This window comes from Podarcis filfolensis (genome assembly GCF_964270895.1).
Source record: "Podarcis filfolensis genome assembly, chromosome: 4".
In the NCBI taxonomy this organism is placed as follows: Eukaryota; Metazoa; Chordata; class Lepidosauria; order Squamata; family Lacertidae; genus Podarcis; species Podarcis filfolensis.
Genome location: NC_139607.1, coordinates 30,377,663 through 30,397,331, shown reverse-complemented (window position 1 = coordinate 30,397,331; position 19,669 = coordinate 30,377,663). Strand labels below are relative to the sequence as shown.

General features: G+C 42.2%; 1 protein-coding gene across 5 annotated transcripts in view; it reads left to right on the top strand.

Annotated features, from left to right (window-relative positions):
- Positions 1 to 19,669, top strand: part of MAP4K4 (mitogen-activated protein kinase kinase kinase kinase 4) — a 136,866-nt gene that overhangs the window by 43,968 nt on the left and 73,229 nt on the right. For all 5 annotated transcript variants that reach the window (XM_083610410.1, XM_083610411.1, XM_083610409.1 and 2 more), the window contains exon 3: positions 17,426 to 17,482. In XM_083610410.1, coding sequence (XP_083466536.1) covers positions 17,426 to 17,482 — 57 coding nt within the window. The remainder of the gene's footprint in view (positions 1 to 17,425; positions 17,483 to 19,669) is intronic.

Here is a 19,669-nt window from a genome sequence, read left to right as displayed (position 1 = left end):
CCCAGTGAGCTTTATGGTGGTTTGGAAATTTTAACTCTCGTATCCTGGATCCCAGTCAACTATATAGCCATTACAACACACTGCAAAACCCACTTTAAAAATATAGCCATTTTACTCAAAGTGTAATGAATGATAGTGAAGAATTAAATGTTGTTGTGCCCCTAGTGTTAATTAAGCTTTTTATGCAGACCAGTTTAAAGTGGAGGGCACAGCAAGGATGCAGAACAAAGTTGTTGTGTTCAGTATGTCATGGTATTCTCTTAAGTTGGTCAATCCAAATAAATGACAAAATAATGTACATTGTGTTACTTGCAGCTTTGACGTTCGTGTTGCTCGAGCTATAATAGCTTTAAAAATACCTTGCAAATATAATAAAAGGAAGATAAAAACATATTAAAACATGTGATGGCTTCTTAACGGAAACAGTTAATGTGTAGTGGCTCATTTTCAACCTAAAAGTTTTTGAGTAAACTCTGTTCTTGATGAAAACAGTTAATAGCTCTTCTTTTTCCCATTTTTACCTTTCCAAGTTGCTGTAGCAACTTTTCATAAAGTAGTGTGAGTGTAAATCTGTCTTTGTTTGTAGTTTGAGATTGTTATTTTTTTACATTGGTCAAATATTCCGTGAAATTGAGCACACACCCATGTAGGTTTTGGTCTACCTCTTTTAATAGCAGTATCCTGTAAGCAGAAGAGAAGGAAGAGGACTCCTTGTTCCCTACCCTGAATCAAGCTCTTTAGCTGATTCATCCCCATCACTCATCTCTCCCCCCCACCATCATTTTATTTGCACACAGCCTTTCTATAGTGAAAACCAAGCTCGCAGTGACTTGCAACATGAAACTATTTACATAATCAAAATTGTAAGAAAAGTAGTCATAAACACTAAATAAAACACATCACGAAGTATACAACCAAATTGTAAAAAACAACAACACCCCTACGTAAGTAATAATACCTAAAAGTAAAGATGCAAAAAATGATAATATAAATAATAGCAACAAAACCTCCTAAACAGTACCCCAGCCCAAGAGTCTGTTCAGGAGATTTGGAGATGGACGCAAAAGTATTGTGTGGGTGGATGACTCTGTAACACACCTTTTGCAGGTATTCCTATGACGAGCTGGAAGGTATTGCTCAATGGTTAAGAGTCATCCTGCATCAGTGGCTTATTTGATTTCAACATGGAACAAACATTCAGTGTAGAATTCCTCCTCTCTGCCCCCAAGCAGAGTTTTGGATTCAAGCCAAGTCTTTCAGATGTTGCTGTCTGCTGACACTTAATGTTTTTATGTAGAATTCTGAGAGAGTTCACATTTTGGGTAGGGCTCCCTGAGCATCGCCGGGGATAGGGAGTTGTCCTACAATTTACTTGAGTTTTGCAGTTTACATATATAGGCCATAGGCAATTTTTCCCCTTCCCATACAGCTGTTTAAATAGATACTTAGATAGGCAGAACTTAATTTGATTAAATAGATGTACCTTTTTCTAAACAATTAATGCATGCTTTTAAAAACTCCTGATTGCATGCATGGAAAGCTTTTGTGAAGAAGACCTTACTTGGATTATGATACCGAAGAGCTCATGACAGAGGAGAATAATATGTGTTTTATGACCATGCTTGCTTGGTCTTTTGAGACTGGATGTACCCCTGATTTGAACCAGGCCAACGGCTAAATGTGAAACACTAAATTCAATCTGGTTTCACGTTAAACAATGCATCCAATCTGGCTTTGTTATCAATTTACCCTTTCTAATTGAAATATTTTTAATTGGCCGTGCTCTGGTGTACTTCAGAAACGGCTGTTTTATGAGGCATGTATGTGGTCTCGTCCTTAGTTGTGGGTCCCCCTGCCTCCAATAAATCTTGTCTCTTAGTTTACAGTTTTATAGTATGAATGCAGTTTGGCAATAATGTGAAGGTTTGGGTAATGTGTGTGTGTGAGAGAGAGGGAGATAGGTAGAGATGGGGGGTGGGGAGTATTAAACTGGGATGTTTCTTCCACTACATTTGGAGTGTTCTCTGTAGGGTGAGGATTGAAAATTTTGCTTAGTATAAAATTTTTTTTAAAGCCAGATGGCATGTAGATTCATCAGTACTGGTCCCAGAGTCAAGAAGGCAGTTTCTGCATGTGCTGTAGAGGGATGCGAGGGGCAGATGGGGCTCATCAACCTGGGAGGGTAACCTATTTAGGAGACCCTAAACCGCTGCTGCCTAAACCCTAAATCCACACTGGAGTCTCTAAGATGGTTGGATGGTGCCTTGTATGCCACCTTCTGGCAACTTCTGTAGCTTAGCTGGTGCCAAACGTATTGTTCTGTTTTCCTTTGGATCATATCAACAAGGCTGAGAAGGGGGTCTTGTGGTCTGGGTACCCAGGACCTCCATACACACCTCCCAGACTTGTACCCCGGGAAGGTCAGTTTGGTGCTGCTAACATAGCAGTCCAACCTCACTCCCTGGAGGCATATTCCGTTGTCTCTCGAGACAAATGGATGCCAACAAGGTTCGCAGCTCAGAAGACACTTGCCTCAAGCAAGGTGTCTGTCTGTTTTTGAAACAATTTCTGCTTCCAGCTGGAAATTTATTTAGTAAGTAGGGACTACATATATGTCTCAGGCTGTATGTTATAATTCGGGGAGCACTGTTTAGCTGCAGTCTGTTTGAAATTAATATCTTCAGTTACTTGTTGCTAGTAACTCTAGATAACTTTTAAATTATATTGTCTGATTAGTCACGGTACTATATCCGCTCTGTATTATATAGCAGTCTTGCAGATAAACCAAGATAACACTGCTGCCAGGATGTTAACTGGAGCTAAGCAAACAGAAGATATAATTGCTGCGCTGTTTTAATTGGGCTTCTTTTATTGTACATTTTAATTGTGGAAGCTTATTTTGATGTTTCAATGAAATTGTTCTGTTGCCTATTTTATATTCTTGTCAACTGCTTATAAGCAATCTTGGCAATTAAGCAGTATATAGGTTAATAATGAGTAAACAATATATTTGGGGGTTGTTTCTTTGTATCTGTGATTTGAATTCTTGTTGTATATGATTGCCGGCGCACGATTTCTGTTCTCATCCTGCAGCAAAGTTCGCAACCCAAGGTACTACTACTGGCTTAGTGGAGTTCGTAACCCGAAGTGTTTGTAACCCAAAGCGTTTGTAACCTGAGGTACCACTGTACCTTCAAGTTAATCACATGTGTGTGAGGGAACATACAAACCAGCCTTGTATTTACAAAAAGGTGTTTTCCTTGGACAACCTAGAGACAGATATTACCGTATTTTTCGCCCTATAGGATGCACTTTTTCCCCTCCAAAAATGAAGGGGAAATGTGTGTGCGTCCTATGGGGCGAATGCAGGCTTTCGCTGAAGCCTGGAGAGCGAGAGGCGTCGGTGCGCACCGACACCTCTCGCTCTCCAGGCTCCAGGAAGCTATCCGCAAGCCTTGCACGCCCGGGGGGAGTTCCCCCGGGCGCGCACGGCTTGCGGGCGGCAGCCTGCAGCGCGAAGCACGGGGCGCCCTCCGGAGGACGCCCCGTACTTCGCGCAGGTGTCGGCAAGCCTTGCGTGCCCAGGGGGAGATCCCCCCTGGCGCGCATGGCTTGCGGGCGGCAGCCTGCAGCGCGGAGCACGGGGCGCCCTCCGGAGGACGCCCCGTGCTTCGCGCAGGTGTCGGCAAGCCTGCCGCCCGGCGCGTGGGGCGCCCTGAAGCAGAGCGCCCCTCGCGCCGGGCAGACATCGGCCAGCCCCACAAGCTCGAGGGACAGCGGGGAGGCGCAGCGCCGCCATCCCACTGTTCCCTGACCTGGTTTTGGGGGGAAAATAAAGGAATTTTTTTTCCTTTTATTCCCCCCCCCCCAAAAGTAGGTGCGTCCTATGGGACGGAGCGTCCTATAGGACGAAAAATACGGTAATTCTCATTAGTCATGTTGTTTAGGCGGGCTTGCAAACCACCCCTCCCCCCCAGCAATAAAAAGTTGCAGCTTGCTTTAATGCAGCTCTACTTGACTGGCTTCCAGTTTAGGCGGGATAGGTGTTTTCGGTTGTGTTTTGCTTATATATTGGTCACCTTAAGAATGACACCTTTTCCGTCTTTCCAGATGAGCAACAAAAGTACAATTACTTACCTGTTTTGACAAGTGTGTACATTTGATATAAAATTATCTGCCTCCTAATTTACATCATTTTGAAGTTATCTGGGGGTTCCCCCCCCCATGAACGTGCCTTTCACCTGTAAAAGCCATTAAAAAAATCAATTTGTTATGAACATGTTTGTGAGCAAGCAACTGGACTTAAACAGCCGACAATGTGCATGTAGCTCCACATGATCTTTTCTTAAATGGATCCCTACGAGCCTTTGGCAGCTTCAAGCACATGGTTTCAAGTACCTGGATTAAGAGAGTATTGTGTGGCTAAAAACACTGTGGCCATGAAGTTGCTTCCAAGTAGTTTCTCGTGACAGAGTGCATATATGAATCTGATTTCTTGAACTTGATACACACACACACATACATACCCACCCTTAACTTCATTTGTGACAAAATGGTACAATCTGCCATTTGCCCAGAAATTAGGCACCGTATTTTTCGCTCTATAGGATGCACCGGACCATAGGATGCACCTTGTTTTAGAGGGAGAGAACAAGAAAAAGAAAATCTCCCCCTCTCTGCTCAGCGCCCCTTCAGCGAAGCGGCAGGAGAAACGAAGCCCCTTCCATTTCTCCTCCCGCTTGGCTGAAGGGGCGCTGCACAGCTCTCCCTCTCTGCTGAAGTCAGGAGAGTCTTGCTCTCCCGGCTTCAGCAAAAGGAACTCGAAGCCTGTGGAGCGCAGCGGGAACTCGCACTGCGCTCCGAAGGCTTCAGGCGGCTATCCCTGAAGCCTGGAGAGCGAGAGGGGTCGGTGCGCACTGACCCCTCTCGCTCTCCAGGCTTCAGCGAAAGCGTTGCTATCGCTGAAGCCAAGGAGCCTGCATTCGCTCCATAGGACGCACACACATTTCCCCTTAATTTTTGGAGGGGAAAAAGTGCGTCCTCTAGAGTGAAAAGTACGGTATTCTTCCCCTGGAAATGACTGTGCTATTGAAAATACAAACTTGTGAATTTAATGAGCCATGGCACCTGCTGTGTAGAAAAAGAAGCACAAGGATATTGTTTGAATATGTTGCCTGGCTTGAGAGGGACTGAATGCAATCCAGAGTATCATCTGTGGCTACAGAAGAGCTAAGCACATGGAGATCCCATAGAATTGTGTAGCGAACATCCGTGGCTTTCAGTGGTAGTTAAAAGTTTGCTTAAATTCTCTCAAGCACATTGTTCCTGGTGTGATATTTAGCACCATGTTTATATGTTTTGGAGAAGGTTGAGAGAGGAAGCATGAACGTAAGTGTGCCTTCGCTTTGCACACCCTGGAAAAAGAACTGTGGCTCCAGCATCCCTCACAACATCAGGAACATGCACACACCCTCTCTTGGATGGGAGGAGAAGGTCAAGTCTTTTATGGTTTCTCTTTTCACTTCCCTCTAACTTCTAAATCAGTTGGCACTATTATTTTGGTAAAAGTTTCAGGTCCCATTTTTATTTCTTAAAATGTTTTATTCCAAGTTACAGGACTATCTTTTTCCAATGAATAGTTGTAAGCAACGTTAGAAACTCAGACACATAAAGTAGGAGCCAAAAGGCTCCTTAAATCAGGGTTACAGCTGCCAAAACGGAATGCCTAGTTGCCATTTTGGGGCCAGACGGCTTGAAAGTTAAAATTCTAAATATGACTTTTTGGTTCCCGAAATTCATTCTGGTGCAGATAAAATATAACTGATTAGGGGTCCCAACTTGAATAAAATATGGGGGGGGGGAGCAGGTAAGCCCTGCCCTACATAATCATATGACAAGATGCATGCACACCATTTGAATGGCAATGCCCATCAACCGGGGGCGGGGGGAGAGAGCCCCCTCAGGTATTATATTGGGGGGGGGGGAACCTCCATGGCCGCTAGGAGTTGGCTCCTATGTAACTGATATAATTCTAAAGGATGTGTTGCTAGTGTGTGAAACAGTCAAAATCCAAGGATTTGCAGGCATGCAACTCCAGATGGTGGAGATGTCAGGCACCAGGCATCTTGACTTGGTTGCAAGTGGTCAATAAGGTAAAGGTAAAGGTAAAGGGACCCTGACCATTAGGTCCAGTTGTGGCAGACTCTGGGGTTGCGGCGCTCATCTCGCTTTATTGGCTGAGGGAGCCGGTGTACAGCTTCCGGGTCATGTGGCCAGCAGGACTAAGCTGCTTCTGGCGAACCAGAGCAGTGCACGGAAACGCCGTTTACCTTCCTGCCGGAGCAGTACCTATTTATCTACTTGCACTTTGATCTGCTTTCGAACTGCTAGGTTGGTCGGAAAGTGGTCAATACCCAAGTGCAAAGTGCACCTGGTGCCTGGTGAATTTCAAATGCTGGTTGTAAGGGTGATTTGAATTGGATTATATTGTATATGTAAATTTTGCTGTGTACGGTCACATAACATCAGGGTTCAGCAATTTTTTTTAGCTGTGGGCCGATCCACTGTCCCTCAGACCTTGTGGCAGGCTGGAGAAGCAGCACGGGGGGGGGGGGGGCTAGAAGAAGAGGTATGGGGGGCAAGCAGTCCTCCTCCCCAGCCCCAGCCACTGCACTTACCTTCCTTCCCCGGGGCTGCCACCACTGCTGCCGCTGCCGCTGCTGATTTTCGTGGGTAGGCAGAGCGAGCTCGTCTGCTCTGCTCTCTGGCCCACAGGAGACCAAGGCGGCGGAGGGAAGATGAGCGGCGCCTAAGGGCTGGCTCTGGAGAGGGGTTGCTTAAAATGGCGCTTGGCCAGCTCACCCCAGCCCCCTTCCTCCTCTAGGCAGGGTGGGTGGAAGCCAGGAGGACGGAGAAGGCGGGGGGGGGGAGGAGGAATGGAATGGAATTGCACAGGAAAAAAATATTGCAGCCCGAACTAATAGAATCCCCACGCCAATCCATGGATAGTCTGCGGGCTTGGATCCTGAAGGCAATTTGGGACCTGATCCGGTCTGCGGACCTTAGTTTGTCGACTCCTGCATAACATGGTGGCATGATGTTCCCACCTTTTGAATTCATCGTGCTAATCAAGCAACATTTCATAAAAATTGTTTCTGTGACTCAAAAGGTATCAAGTAGGTACAGTATATTGGCAACATTACTGAGATTTCTGTATACAGAATTTCAACCGGTACTGAACTTTTTCCCGAGGCACAATGGAACAGTAGCTGTTTCTGAGCTATATACAGAAAAAAACCGAGTTAGTGTTGGAAAATGCGACCTTACATAGGTTTAGATGTAGGGTTGACGTTTTTACTCCCAACCAGGGTTATTTAAGACATAAAATGCTTTTTCATTGGAAGTGGTAACTTTGTTGCATGACAGATCTCTCTTAAAATTTGATGCCACAGTTTCAAGAGTAAATGGAGCGATGCTTTGTATGTTCTTAAATTCTTAAAGGCCTCCTTGTAGACTTCCTAGAAAAGGCCTTTTGTTCTGCCTTGGGAATGTTTCTCCATTCATGTGACTACAACTAGAGAATAAATTATTGTACGACATAGACACAATGGAGGAGATCCCCACTTACACTCCCAATGAGCCAGTGATTATTATTTTTTAAATGGAGCCTGTTCCTCACCCATTGCTTTTTTTTATTATCCTTCACATTATTTCAGAGGGAAATTGCTTCTGAAGTTACACTACATAAGTTTGCCATAAGTTTAATTCTTACTTTAGTTAGTAGCAGTTTAGGAAGCACATTCATATCTGGATTAAGTAATACCAAATCCGGAGATTCATATCTCATGTGTGTAGAAACATACCCTGTCCCTGTGAAAACACAGTGCAGCCCTTCCTCCTTTGTCTATTTTAAATGGCATTTTAGGCAGCCTTCAAGAACTTTATACAGTGGTACCTCAGGTTAAGTACTTAATTCGTTCCGGAGGTCCGTTCTTAACCTGAAACTGTTCTTAACCTGAAGCACCACTTTAGCTAATGGGGCCTCCCGCTGCTGCTGCACTGCCGGAGCACGATTTCTGTTCTCATCCTGAAGCAAAGTTCTTAACCCGAGGTAATATTTCTGGGTTAGCGGAGTCTGTAACCTGAAGCGTATGTAACCCGAGGTACCACTGTATACCATGGGCATTGTTACTTTATGATAACTTTTCAAGGGGCAGAAGCAGTGAGTCTAACTAACTGATGCCTGTTCAGTAAGACAGCCCCCCGCTCTCCCCAAATCTCCAACTTAACTAAAGCACAAAAGCAGCATGCAAGACAGAGGCAAATCAGGAATGCTGACTGTCCAGAAATTAGTTTCATTTTCTCCCTCCTCCACAATCTCTTCCTTTTGATGAATAGCTTGACTGGTGTCTCTGAATTTATGTATCTCTTCTTGTTTTCGTCCTGATTGATTGTATCTGTGTTTGGTTGTGACACACACTCACACGGTCTCCCTATGGGATTGGTGCGTGAGAAGCTGCTGCTTGAGGGCTTTGAATGGATTTAGCCAAGAATACATACAGCTCTTATCTTCCAGACCCCCAGATGTGCAATTTCGCTGCTTGTTCCTTGCAAGTCGGCAATGGCCAGCTTTCACTCACTGCCTGTGCATTCAGCGGGATCCGTCACAGTCCGCGGCGGGTCACATGAGCCTGGGTTTCTTTCTTTTTGCTGGACTGTGTGCATGGTCTCATTAGAATGCTGTTGCATCGTCCAATCTCTGTCTGGCAGCAGCGATGACTCCTGCCTCATAACAACAGTAGGATATTTGAGGTCTCCTGGTGTGCATGCGCACTTTGCTCTGCTTTCACTGGGTAAAGAAAAAAAAGACCCCCTTTTTCTGATTCTGTAGAACTCTGGCACCGGCTTTCGTCCAGGGAATACAGCTTTTCTCTGAACAGCCTAGTGTTCCTGAATGCACAGAGCCTCGGGATGATTTTTTAGCAAGGAAAACTGGCAGTTCTGGATTTTCTTGAGGCTTGTTTGCAGAGGCTTTGAATAGGCAAGGGAAAATGGTAGGGGCTTCCTAGTGTCTAAGGCCAGCAATTGTGGGTGTTTGCCTTACAGCTGCTCCTCTGTGAGGCCCAAATAGACTGGTGAGGATAGAAATACAAGCCAGGGGTATGAATTGGTAAAGAGAGGCTTGTAGAAGCCTTTAGCATCACTGTTAAGAGTTCTGTTTCTCCACAGTCATAGACAAAGCTAATGTTTAGCCTCAGAATAAGCTTCCCATCACAGAGGTATTCCTTTGTAAGCTACTTCAGATGTGATGTGCTGGGATAATAATACTTAACGCTTTTGCATTCTAGAGTGTCTCTCTCCCCTCTCACTCTGGTGAATAAATAACTTGGCCTATCACACACATGCATGCAGGTAAATAACCATAATTCATAATAAAAGAATCATAGAATTGTAGAATTGGAAGCGGTCCCAAGAGTCATCTAGCCCAACCCTAAATGAAACCTTAAACCAAGGTTATGGGCACATCAACAGAATGTCTAGACGTGTTTAGAATACAAAGCTGAAAATGACTGAACTGCAGCAAAAATATTATGTTCATTTTTCTAGTCCTTCCCCTGCCCACCCCACTAATACAGTGGTACCTCGGGTTATGTTCGCTTTGGGTAATGTAATTTCGAGTTACTAATGCGGCAAACCTGGAAATGTATACAGTGGTACCTCAGGTTACATACGCTTCAGGTTACAGACGCTTCAGGTTACAGACTCCGCTAAACCAGAAGTAGTACCTTGGGTTAAGAACTTTGATTCAGGATGAGAACAGAAATTGTGCTCCAGCGGCGCAACAGCAGCAGGAGGCCCCATTAGCTAAAGTGGTGCTTCAGGTTAAGAACAGTTTCAGGTTAAGAACTGGCCTCTGGAACGAATTAAGTACTTAACCCGAGGTACCACTGTACTTCTGGGTTTCTCTTTGCACGTGCGCAGAAGCAGCGCCTCTGGATGCAGACTTTTCGGGGTAAGTACGGAGCCCCGGTGGGGAGGCAGAAAAAGGTCCTCATTTCCTTCCACTCTTCAATTTTAATCTGAAATCTTAGTCCCTGTCGCAAAGTGCACCTAAAACAATGTGAGTTTCAAGCACTGATTTGAATAGAAATGACCATTAGTATTATATTATGATACAATAATAGTAAAAGATTCCTGCATTGCAGAGGACAATCGTGGTCCCTTCCAATTCTACAATTCTATGAAATCAACAGTTGCAGTTAATTGAAAAATATATCATAAGTTTAAAAGAGCATAAAACACACCAATAGTTTTGTTAACAGTATCGAACACCAATAATGTAATATTATACCCACATTAAAAAATTCCTTCCACAGTTCACAATGAAGACACCTGGCGATAATATATCTAGCCCACATCCAACTTGAAGCAGAAAATATAAAACATGATAGCCACAAAGCAGTTAAGGTAGCTCATCCTCAGGAAGCAGAAACACAACCTTCTTTCACTAAGGTCCCACAGTCTTGACTTCTGGATGTTTTAACTGCTAACTTTTTGACGAGTTGATTCTGTAAACAACAGAAATTGTTTTTTGTTTGTTTGTTTGTTTAAAAGAAGCTTATCCACATGACAAGTGTTCCCCAAATTTAAAGTACAGCTGTTCGGCCATGTATATTTTTCTGCCTTAGCTTCAATTACTTGTTGGATGAAAGTGTTTTCCTTTGTTTGCATTGCACATAAAACACAAGATTCTTCTATTGATCTTGCGTGTCTTTTGGAATAAACATATTTTTTAAAATCACCCAGTGATGACTTCAAGCTTTTGTGTGTTAAACGTGCCAAGGCACAAGCTTCTCAAGACCTTGATTCTTTAAGAGTGACCTGTGGATTATTTGTAGCCTGTGGTGTGCTTTTTAAAGTGTGAATTTTGGGCTGTTCTGAGACTACTTTGTGCATAACTCTGGATGCTTCCCATCAACAGACAATTGAACAAGTGGCCTCTCTCTCTGTGTGTGTGTTTGCTAATGCTATATTACCACGATAAAGTTTCGCGATATGTAGCCCATTTTGGAATCACAACATTTTGATTCCAATATGTGGATCTTCAGCCACAGTAGGGACTACTGATTCAGCAATTCAAATAATAGAAATTGTAGAATTAGAAGGGACCCTGAGGATCGTCGAGTTAAATACCCTTCAATGCAGGAATAGGCAGCTGGCTCATACTGCATTATAATTGAAATTATCTAAAAATTGCTGTGAACCAATTTAGGAGAGAGGTGGGGTGGATGGAATGACACACCTTAAAAAAAGGAGAATGCACCTGGATTTTCAGGGATAGATGAGAGACCACAGAGTAGTATAAGCACTGGGGACGAAAGCTAATACGGGAGCATAGTCTGTATGTCTCAGCTTACTCTATGTCCCGGTGATTCACTGTCCTTACTCGCTTCTTCATGGTATGGATGTTGGGAAGGTCAATTTGAAGAATTGCCAGCTGGGAAAGGCTTGATTAGTTACCCCCACAAAAAAAAACAACAACTTGGGGAGGTTTACTTGGGTGATGAAAGATGCAACTAATGCACACCGTTCATGTTGGGGAGAGCGTCAGAGAGGAGCCCAGCGATGACAGCAATCCTGTATAATGCAGTAATTTGCCCGGAGGCAAGTTGCTTTCTTAATTTAGTATCCCTAGTAATGTTAGTAACACACAACTTGCATTTTGCCTAAGGCTTGTAGAATTCCACATAACAGAATCTACTTGAGCAAGTAGCATCATGGAAAAATCTAATTCTGGCCATTGCTTTATAGAAGCAATGCAATGAGATCCGGTTATAAGACTTGGAGTGCTTGGATGTTCCTCATTCACCATTCGCTTGGTCAATGCAGCACCCATGAGTTACTAGTGCCTTTTCTTTCCCTAATCTAGCTGCCAAGTGCTCCTAGTTTTTGTTCTTGTTTTGTTTTTAAATCTTGTTAGGTTTGGAACTGAATAGTATCTACTCTGTGGTACGATTGAGCCTCAATCTCTGAAAGAAATTTCTGCCTTCTTCTAAGCATCAGTTTATGTTGGGCTTCCTGGTCTGTTGTCTTGTTGTCTGTGGCTGTTTGTTTTAGAGCATCTTCCCCAAAGGAACAGTGAAGCAGGTATTTTGGGCCTATTCTGACTCTGTGCCAAGGAAAGCAAAGATCTTCACATATTCTGTTTGATTTGCACAGCTTATTCTGGTCCAGATACAAGTATTTACAGAGCCTGAGATCTTCTGGAAATAATTAATTGAAGTGACAGGAAATACAGTTGTACCGTGGAAGTCGAACGCCTTGCGAGACGAACGTTTTGGCTGCCGAACGCCGCAAACCTGGAAGTGATTTTTCCGGTTTGCGAATGTCCGCGGCTGCAGTTGGCTGCAGGAGCTTCCTGCAGCCAATTGGAAGCCGCGCCTTGGTTCCCGAACATTTTGGAAGTCAAATGGACTTCCAGAACGGATTCCGTTCAACTTCTGAGGTATGGCTGTGCTGCACTGTAATTACTATGTGCGTTCTTTATACACAGTCCCGGTATATAGTTTAGTAGTAGGGAACCTGTGGACCTCCGTAGGTTGTTGGGCAACATCTCCCAATCAGCTCTAGCTAGCATGGCCCATGGTCAGGAATGATGGGAGTTATGGTTCTTCATTATCTGGAGAGCCAGAGGTTACCCACCTCGGATAAAGAGACAGATAGAAATGCAAGCAATAGGAGGAACTTCTGCAACAATTCTTGTTAACTTACAAAACTATTTCCACAAATGCAAGTCTAAGAGCATGTGTTGAAAACAAAAACAAAAGATGCAGCAGTCACTTTCCTGATAAGCTGTCTCTTGGAAAACAGACAAACAAAAAACCTCTTGTGCCAATCGCTTGTTTGACAGGAGAATAGTTTGGGAGTCCTGTATGCTTTAAATATAGCTGAAACGTTTCAGTGCCTGTTCTGTGTTGACACTGTATAAGCTGTGATCAGTTTCTTGCCCAAGTCCCAAGATCTTTAAGTATTGCATACATTTATGGTGTACCATAAATTGAATTGCCTTTAAAATAAGGTTTTGAGTGCTATGTTTGGCTTGGGACAGTGGGAATTCTGCACTTCCCACAGTCTTCTTTTCCCATCCCACAGCTTGACATAATTCTCCCCAAGGGCCTGGGGGCTAGTAAATCCAAACTCTTTTCACATCCTATCCTTAGGAGTAGCAGAATGAATTATTAGTTTTAGTGTACTTCGCTGCTTTGTAGAAAACACTGAGTTTTGGAGCAGCAGGAATCTTTTGAAGCTGCTGGGTCATGACTCTGTTCCTCACAAGGAAGAACGACTGCAGATTCTAATCTTCCGAAAGGGTGTGAATATGAGGAAAGCTATACCTTGCGCAAATGCTCTGAACAGATTCCTATCATTAAATACTTAGTTTGCTCTTTTCTTTTCCAAGGTGTTTGTTTCTTCTCCCTCTGCATGTATGCATTGTTTTTATTATTTTTTTTAAAAGATATTTATTGAAGTTTTACAAAAAGAAGAAAATTACAAAATAAAAAGAAAGCAGAAAAAAGAAAAAAAATACAAAAATACATAGAAAAAAAGATAAAAAGTACAGAAAAAGTAGATAAAAAATAATTAAAAACAAATCAATTTTTTCATATCTTAAATTTCATTTGCTTATTTCCCTGACCTCCTCACACCTCCCTTTTTTGTATTCCCGTTCACATGGTTAATTCAGCAAATCCTTACCCTCTTTCTTTTATCTTAACTCTATATCTCAACATATTATAACTTTATAATTTCATCCATTATCAATCCATTTTTACATATTCTTATTAACCTTGTTGCTAAGGCCGCTTGATTTCAATCCAACATCATTTTAACATTCATTAATTTTACAATGTTTCTGCAAATAGTCTCTAAATTTCTTCCAATCTTCTTCCACCGACTCTTCTCCCTGGTCTCGGATTCTGCCAGTCATTTCCGCCAGTTCCATATAGTCCATCACTTTCATCTGCCATTCTTCCAGAGTGGGTAAATCTTGTGTCTTCCAATACCTTGCGATGAGTATTCTTGCTGCTGTTGTAGCGTACATAAAGAAAGTTCTATCCTTCTTTGACACCAATTGGCCGACCATGCCCAGGAGAAAGGCCTTTGGTTTCTTCAAGAAGGTATATTTAAATACCTTTTTCATTTCGTTATATACCATCTCCCAGAAAGCCTTTATCCTTGGGCACGTCCACCAAAGGTGAAAGAATGTACCTTCATTTTCTTTGCATTTCCAACATTTATTATCGGGCAAATGATAGATTTTTGCAAGCTTGCAAAAAGCTTGCATTATTTTTTTTAAAAGCACAAACGATGCATTTAAACGGGGAATGTTTGCAGAATGGACAGTGGAAGTAAATAATGAAAGGAACAAGTAGTTCCTTTCTAAGTAGGTCTTTTGCTCACCTGACTCTGCTTTGTGCTCTTCATTTAATCTTTTCTTTAATTACCGTATTTTTTGCTCTATAAGACTCACTTTTTCCCTCCTAAAAAGTAAGAGGAAATGTGTGTGCGTCTTATGGAGCGAATGCAGGCTGCGCAGCTATCACAGAAGCCAGAATAGCAAGAGGGATTGCTGCTTTCACTGCGCAGCGATCCCTCTTGCTGTTCTGGCTTCTGAGATTCAGAATTTTTTTTTCTTGTTTTCCTCCTCCAAAAACTAGGTGCGTCTTGTGGTCTGGTGCGTCTTATAGAGTGAAAAATACGGTATGCATTTTTCTCTCTCTTGCTCCTTCGGTGCACCCCCCTTCAACTCGTAGTAAGATTGTGGGAGGGGCATGAGTCACTCTTCGTCTTATATAGACTCTTGCTTTATTTCCTGTAACAAGATGAAGAAGAGCTCTCGAGTGATTATAGAACTAAATTACTCAGTGAGCAGAGGTTACAGTGCTTGGATTTGCTTTATCAAGTTTTTTTTCCCCACTGAAAGAGAAGAGTTTTACTGATCTATTGAAAGTGTGTTGATGTGGTGGCAAGAGCAGATCATCTATCATCAAGGGCAAGTTTGATTCACTGCTTGAAGGTTCCACAGCCCTTGAAAGCAATTCATTCTGTAGCCCATAGCTACCATTCTAAAGCCTGAAATGAGGCTTTTACACGTACACACACACACACGATTAAAAGAACACCACCCTTTTGGATGAGACAAATAAGTTCATTCTGTTCAATTTCTCTTATTGGCCAATCAGATGCTCCTGGCAAGCCTTTCAAGAAGGCGTGAAGGCAATAGCTCCTTACCTTTGGACATTAGCTGCTGGTGCCATTCCTCATGGTTGTAGATATAACATTGCGGCAGTGGCAGGCAGAGTGCAGAGAAGTTTGCAAAGCCTCTCCTGGCACCAGTCCTTTCAACCTTGCAGGACATTTCAGGTTGTGAGGTTCCATGTGAAACGACATCAAAGAGCAGTGCTTGTAGAAACAAGCAGTTTCCATGGAAAGGAAACCACATTCCCCTCTTTGAGCAACTTCCCATCAGCCGAGGGTGTCTTCATATGTGGAGTGGGTGGGTATGGCTTCTCCACGTTGGTCTGGTAGGCCAAATTTGACCTGCATGATGTTAAACATAGGCTTTGTGGTCCGAATTGCATAGCTTCAAAGAACACTGTTTTACTTTTTAGGATGCAGAATCTGAGGTTAGCAGGATCAGAGGCGGACTCACTGAAGGCTGATAACTTCAGTTTCTAGTAATCACTTAGTACAATTTTTAATAAAGCTCTTGTTTGCTCAGTTCCAGAACAGGGGTGGGCAGACTTCTGTCTTATCAAATCCCCTCCTATTTCCGTTTCCTTTTTCCGTGGTCTAGCTTTAGAACTTTACCAGCTGAGGTTAATTCTGACATGCATGTACATAACTCAGTATCGAATGGCTGGACAGCTTACTTGATAATTCACAGCTGAAATACGATCCTACCTTACATTGCCATCTGATGAGAGGTAAAGAGCTGTATGTGAACTCTCCCATTGTCATTTGGGTTCTGGAAAAAAGAAGCTTTTGCATATTTTGAACACAATTTTGATGACCTGCTCCCTAAGATCTATTGGGAAGGCCCTATGGCTCAGGAATGATTGGTTCTGATGACAGAAAGAATTTTCTCTCTGATCATGCACAGATTGTGGAACATCTTTACCTGTGAGATGCTCTCATTGTGAAACATTTTTTTATTACTTTTATGCAACAATCCTTTTATGTAAAGCGATTTCATCTGCTGCGCCTATCTTAATTTTTATCCTACTACTGTTGGATTTTATTGTTGTAAGCTGGTCTTGTTACACTGCAATTGCATTGGAAAGGGAGGATTGTGTGGGTGTGTTTGTGGTGCATTACATATGTGTGTGACACACCACACATGAATCACTGAAATTTCTCGGGTTGCCAAGGGTAGATTCGGATTTGTTTGTTTGTATCTAATCATCAGACCTTCACAAAGTAAGAGTTTAACAAAGGGAGTTATGCATGCAGGTCCCACTATCCTAACACTCATCATATGAAAATTCAGGTATCCAAACTTTGCTGTACACACACCACAGATTCAGACATCCAAAACAGTTGGACGTGCATTTAGTAAAGTGGTACCTTGGATTACAGATGCTTCAGGTTACAGACTCCGCTAACCCAGAAATAGTTCCTCGGGTTAAGAACTTTGCTTCAGAATGAGAACAGAAATTGTGCGGTGGCAGCGGGAGGCCCCATTAGCTAAAGTGGTACCTCAGGTTAAGAACCTGAAACTGTTCTTAACCTGAAGCACCACTTTAGCTAATGGGGCCTCCTGCTGCCGCCGCGCCGCCGGAGCACAATTTCTGTTCTCATCCTGAAGCAACGTTCTTAACCTGAAGCACTATTTCTGGGTTAGCGGAGTCTGTAACCTGAAGCGTATGTAATCTGAAGCGTATGTAGCCTGAGGTACCACTGTATCTCCTAGTTATAAGATGCAGCTTTTTGTTGTGTGCACATTTTTTACAGAGGACCAGCTCTGAGGGCCTTCTGGCGGTTCCCTCACTGCGAGATGTGAGGTTACAGGGAACCAGGCAGAGGGCCTTCTCAGTAGTGGCACCCACCTGGTGGAACACCCTCCCATCAGATGTCTATTTCCAACTATCTGACTTTTAGAAGACATCTGAAGGCAGCTCAGTATTGGGATATTTTTAATATCTGATGTTTTACAATTTTTTATATATGCTGTAAACTGCCCAGAGTAGCCCAGCCAGATGGGTGGGGAATAATAATAATAATAATAATAATAATAATAATAATAATAATAATGTAATGGAGGAGTTAATGGGAAAGCAATGCTGTGGGAAATGGAATAATTTTTCTGTTGTCTTTTATTTCACGCATTAATAGAATGGCTAATGGTTCCTTCTTCTTTTCTTAGGGTCGACATGTCAAGACAGGCCAACTTGCAGCTATCAAAGTCATGGATGTTACTGAGGTAAGTTCAGAGTCATCATCCCTTTCTTAAGGAAAGCATAAAAGGAATTTATTCAACCCTGAACCCTTAATCTCTTCAGGAGGAGAGAGATCTTCACAACAGCATGCATGCAGATCTCTGGATCAGGGCCAAAATGAAAAGAAACATGCACTCATCTGATAATGTCGGCGTCATCACAATAAACCTATACCCTTTTTAGGTTGAAAAGGAAATGGACCCAATAAAGATCCCAAAGGCCTTAAACGCAGAAACATCTGCTAAAATGTTGAGCAGATTGTTGGCAGAATTCAGCAGTGTAAAGCAGTAGTTGTAATGGACTCGGGGGGATTCAGCTTCATATGAGAACGGGGAGAAATTAACCCAACCAGAGAGATAAAAATATACACCTGTAGTTAAACCCTTATCTTTAATAGCTTTAGTCAAAGGCATTAAAAAAATAGACCAGTTTTTCATCTAGAAGTAATATTTTAAACATCAAATGGAAGGTTAATTCTGAATGGTTAATTCTGCATTTTACAACCAGGCAAGATTTATTCATCGACTGTGTTTTATTAGCTCAGCAGTGCAAAATCATTTTGGGCCAAACAGCCTACTGTTCCAGTACCTATTTATTTATATAAATCATTCGGCAGTATGAAAGCTTCTTTTCTTGTTTTTCAAAGAGAAGGTATTTTAATTGGCAGAATTATTTAGCTATTCTGGGTGGCAATTTTAGAGAATCTCTTTCCCCCCCAGAGGCTTCATCCAGAATATTGTTTCATTCTGAATTTGACATCCAGTTTTTTGTTAGGTGTGTGCTTGCTCATGCAACTGAAGACCCCGCAAGACTAAGCATCTGGGTTAAGAATACTTAAAAACAAAACAAAAACAAAACATAAGGCAGCGAGCAAAGGCTTCTTCCTACAAGTATAAGAACTCAGTCATTCTCTGTATAATATCTGTATACCAGCAGAACAAGCTAGAGTTTGCCAAACATGGTTTAATGTGGGGTGTTTTGTTTTGTTTTTAAAAAGAACGGTGTGTTCTTCCCATATAGAGGGAATTAATGTGCAATGACAACTTGCTTGAAGCCTGTCATAAAAAGACTCACGATTAAAGTAATTGTAATTAATGTAGGGGCAAGACATTCTTCAGAAAGTAGATGGTTAAAGATATCAATGCATGAAAACCGTTTCCTGGCCATGGAGCCATAAGGCCTTTTAACAGTCTTCCTTCATAGAAAGGCAGAAGTAGATACATTGGGTGGCGCCAGCAAAGGATATATTCTTTATTCCCTTCCAGCAGGTAACAGGGTTCAAGTTTTGGAACAATAATATTCTGTGGTCAGGCTACTTGCAGAGAATTATCCTCCCTACCTCTTAGCGAGTGATTCACTCTTAAAACCAACATGTTGGTCAGGACACTTTGTGGAAGATGCTTGGTGTTAATTTTATAAATTATAATTTTATAAAGTCATAGTTTGAAACAAATACATATTCTTGTGCAGCTGGAATTTTTGCCTCCAGGCTGTGTAAAAGGTTCTGGGTGGCGTGAAAGTGAGAAATCAAGCTAGTGTAAAATATTTTAATTTATGCTGATACTTTTAAAAAGGAAAATGCTTTAAAGTCACAGTTCCTAGTAATACGATGAACACCTATCTTTAAGAGGAAGAAGCCGACACCAAATTTAAAAGTAATGATGGTGCAGAAACTATTAAAATATGACATTTGTTCAAATAATGTGAATTTGAAACTGCACATGTAAAAACAGATTACAACACTTATCTTTCCCTAGCAGATGTGGGGACATCTTAGTTAAATGAATATCTTTTTGAAAGAACTACCTGCTGTTGGTCAGCTTACAGGCCAGCATTGCTTGTCCCGCTTCCTGCATGATCCATTAAATTCAGGTGTGACTTTATTAAGCAATATTGCTTAATCTTGGTTGTCATTGCTTGGTTTGATGCTGCATGAAAATCAATATAATATGCCTCCTTCATTTCAGTATAGATAATGAAGACTTCTTGCTTGTTGAAGGATCATGGTTTGGGTTTTCTCCAAATGTTCCCATGTTGTGGCACTCATTTAATTTTGTTGTGACTTTTGTGGTTGTCTATTCAGCATAACTTTTATTTGGGCCAAATGGATTACGTTAACAATGCTTTTTGATGCAGGCTGTTGTTGTTCTTGCATAAGTTGAGAACAGGAG